Genomic DNA, 3812 nt, shown 5'->3' with positions numbered 1-3812 from the left:
AAGCATAGATCTCCTAACTAAAATGGAATGACATGCAATATATTTACTATTTATATAAATTTCATCCTTGAAAATACTTAGTCATAACAATGTATCCTCATTTGTTCAGATAGAGAAATATAGAGAGGGGTTCTGTCCTTATCTAAAATGTAAAGTATTAGCTAAGAAGAAGGGAGAGTGTCAGTTTGATCAAGACCATTTACACATTAAACTGTTTATTGAAAATTGATTGCATCAGTTTCAGTCCAGCCTGCAGCAGAATGCAGTTATATACAGGAGAACAGATGATGGTGCATAACTCACTTACCATGTCAGTCAGGTTCCAACCAGAAATCATTTCACATCAACAAATGAGTATAGCCTTATTCTTTTAAAATTATAGCAGTGAGCACCACATCTTGTTCATACAAAATGTTGGAAACATATTTATGGAATAAAGTACTTAATGGTGTTAGTAAAGCTGTCTCCTGTATTAGGCATTTTTCAGTGACTCTGGTTTTCAACATTTGAAGAGCACAGAACAGGGATCTTTAGGATCTCTGAAGATCAACAGTAAGGGAGAGATACTGGGGAAGACTGCAGTTAAAATCTCACTGACAAGCCTTATGAAGAGACGAGAATGCATATAAAAGGCATGAAAGATGACACAAATACAATTTAGAAGATAAAAGCTAACAAATGTGACCACCAGCATCAGGATAGTATGGGTTGCTCTGGTCTCAGCTTGGCCTCTGGGGTCCTGATTGGGAGTGAGGATGTGCTGCATTCGCTGGCGATGTCTATGAAGGAGAAGTATCATGGAGACACTGGTCCAGATCATGATGCTCATGAATGTGGCATCATGGGCAAACTGCAAGACAATACCTACAGTGAATCCAGAAGTGGAACAGAACAACTTGCTTTTAGAGTCAGTGTTATTGTCTGTTATCTGTGGACCAGTGAAATTAATTGGAATGTGGATGTTAGTTAAGACACTGAAAAACCAACAACTGTAACAAGAATAACTCGCCAAATTTTGGACACTTGCTCTGAGTACAAGTTTACCTTTACCTCTATTAACAGGAACAAGAGTGACAAACTGATGGACACTCAGGACACAGGTGGAACACAAGTTTGTGCTTCTTGCCACCATGTGACTGAAGGATTCTAATTTACATTTGAGTTCAGTTGGAGAAGTTTTAGGAGCAAAAGCCATCATGTTGTTTGGAAATATAGTGAGGAATAGAGTCAAGGCATTGGCCACAGCAATGTGGCTTAAAATCACCTGTCTGGGTCTCTGTTTAGAACCAGTCAAAACTGGAGAGAAATTATGGACAAACAGAAAGACATTGGCCACAGTTCCAACCCCAAACTGGCAAAGCAAGAGGATCTGAAGAACTACTTCCTCAGTGGTTTCCAGGGATTTACCATGATCAGACATGGAGAGGGCTTTACAGGACCCTGGAGTGATGATTAGGTAGGACACTACTCTCTTCAGGTCTCTGTTTTATTCTCCACACTTACCAATTGATTTGAGTCAATTTCTTCACTTGATAAGTGAGACACTATTCTATCATACTACAAGTAAATTGCCTGGAAATCAATGTATATATAATAACTCAAATAAAATTTTATCCTGATTTTATTACTCCAGCCTCGAGATAAATTTTGTATTGCAACTACATCTTTATTGGTCCTGTAGCTCAAGAACACAATAACACACATTTTAACACACAATGGTCTTTGCTTATGAATACTGACAGGAAAGAGTGTAGTTTGAACATGTGATTCCATCATCAGAATTCAATACAATTAGGAGGGAGGGGAGACTTCAATTGGGATGTAACTAAATCATTAAAATAAAACAATATATAAATGTAGCATAAAAATAATTAACTGAATTTCCTTATGTTATAGTAACATGTTAAAAATAATGTGTATCAGAATAACATGTAAGATGGCACATAATAATAAAATTGTGTAATTGAATTCAGGTGTAGAAAATTAAGTTGTTGGCTTTTGAGAAAAATTTATACTACACACACACACACACACACACACACACACACACACAAACCCACCACATATTTCTAATAAAGCCAGCTGTCTTCTGATCACACTGATGAACATAGACTTACATATGTGTCCTCCATGAAAAAAAAAATCCAACTTGCTAAGACATTTCATCTACTCATATTTTTCTTGATCTTAATTTTTGTCCTAAAATGTCAGGTGCCAGAGCCTTAGCTGTGTCACCTGCAGCTTCCCTCCAAAATTATTAACACAATCCTTATTACTAATAATTAATCCAAATTACACCCTTTGCAAGCTGATGCTTAGTCTGCATTTTACTGTTTATATATTTTCTGTAGGAACATGAGGGCCCCCATCCACCAGAGAAAATTCAACATCTCACATACATGTTCCACTGAATGCTGTTTTCTCCTGAGTACTAATCTAGGACAGAGACATTTCTTTGAGATAAAAGCAAAATATTAACCTATTTAAGTTTACTTGCTGACTCCCAATAGAAATAATGTTTCATGTTGACTTCAGAAGACAGTTTTCACTGAAGAAAGGAGAAGAGAATTTTAAGCAGAAGTCTATGGTTGGAAGAATCCCACCTTCTGAGCCTCAGTTAGGATGAAGATGCTCATCTGAAGGCCAGCTGCAGAGCACAGCTCCTAGTGCCTGGGTTGAGGAACTTCTCCGTGTCACTCTTAGTCTTAGAAAGAAAGCAATGAAATACAGAATGGTTTCTTATTCTCCATGCAATGCTGTGAAGGTAACCTAACAAAGCCCAAGTTTCCAGTCTCATAAAATAATAGGGCACCAGGACATGACATCCTTCAGAGAGTATATTATTGTGTCATCTGTGGCGTCCGCACATTTGTCTGCATGGTGTCTTTGGGATACCTCCCATGAAGGAAAAATCATTTATCCCCAGAGCAAACCTCCATTCCTTTCTGATGCTTACTGATGATGTTTAGGAGTTTGTTAGGTGTTAATGAGTACCTGGGCAGAAGTTAGGGAAGGGTTTTCATGTTTCCTTTGGGAGAATCTAAGTTCTGCATTGATCTCATAGTCAGATGTGAATTGGGGCGCTCCAGGTTAGAACAAGGGACTCATTATGTGAGTTTCTACAGAGTACTCTCCTCCCTACTATTTCACTTCTGCAAAATTATTCTGAGACCAAGTCCTTCTAGAAAACTGGCAATGTGTCAGTCAGAAACTGTAATTTCCCTGGAAGTGGCTTCATTCCAACTTTTCCCATGTTTGACCCAGGACACTTATAAATGGCAAATTTATTGAAGCTGGTCTTTCCCACCTGAATCCTGGAGTTATTCCAATATCCACTTGTTTTCAGGTCATCATGTCTTTTTTTCTGATATACTCATGAATTCTTATCACAGTTCTAATATACTTTGGTAGTACCTAGAGAATCTCATTTGTAATTAAGTAATCCTGGACATACAAGCAAAGATATGGATTGAGCAATCATTAAGAAATAGATAGCTCCAAGTCATTTATGCTCTAGGTATAATAAAAAACTAGGGACTTAGTTTTGATTTTCAATGACGAAAAGTAAGAATTCAGGTTATAAATCTAAGAATTGTATGTTCTAAACATTTATTGATACTTAAGCCTGCAGCAATATCATCTCTGGCACAATGAACTTATACTTTCCTGTGTGAGAATTAAGATATCACTGTACAATATTTTTACAAATGAAAATACCAGCATTTAGAATGGGATATATGTGGAAATAGGACCAAAAGAAAGTAACTTATCTTTAATTGCTCAGATACCTTATGTTTGTCTAGTACAAGCAC

General features: G+C 37.0%; 1 protein-coding gene across 1 annotated transcript; it reads right to left on the bottom strand.

Moving 5' to 3' along the window:
• Positions 1-482: 482 nt before the first annotated feature.
• On the bottom strand, positions 483-2652 carry LOC147003436 (vomeronasal type-1 receptor 4-like). Its single transcript, XM_085842067.1, has one exon. The coding sequence runs from the start codon at positions 1418-1420 to the stop codon at positions 500-502; it is 921 nt and encodes a 306-aa protein (XP_085698193.1). The 5' UTR covers positions 1421-2652; the 3' UTR covers positions 483-499.
• Between the last annotated feature and the right edge of the window lie 1160 nt (positions 2653-3812).

Source organism: Mus caroli, unplaced genomic scaffold, assembly GCF_978045245.1.
Source record: "Mus caroli unplaced genomic scaffold, Mus_caroli_1 scaffold_8, whole genome shotgun sequence".
In the NCBI taxonomy this organism is placed as follows: Eukaryota; Metazoa; Chordata; class Mammalia; order Rodentia; family Muridae; genus Mus; species Mus caroli.
The sequence above is the reverse complement of the archived record's forward strand: the minus strand, read 5'-3'. Positions and strand labels throughout refer to the sequence as shown.

Bases quoted from the DNA above. Each gene is read 5' to 3' on its own strand.
- LOC147003436 (XM_085842067.1), bottom strand. From the start codon at position 1,420: ATGTCTGATCATGGTAAATCCCTGGAAACCACTGAGGAAGTAGTTCTT.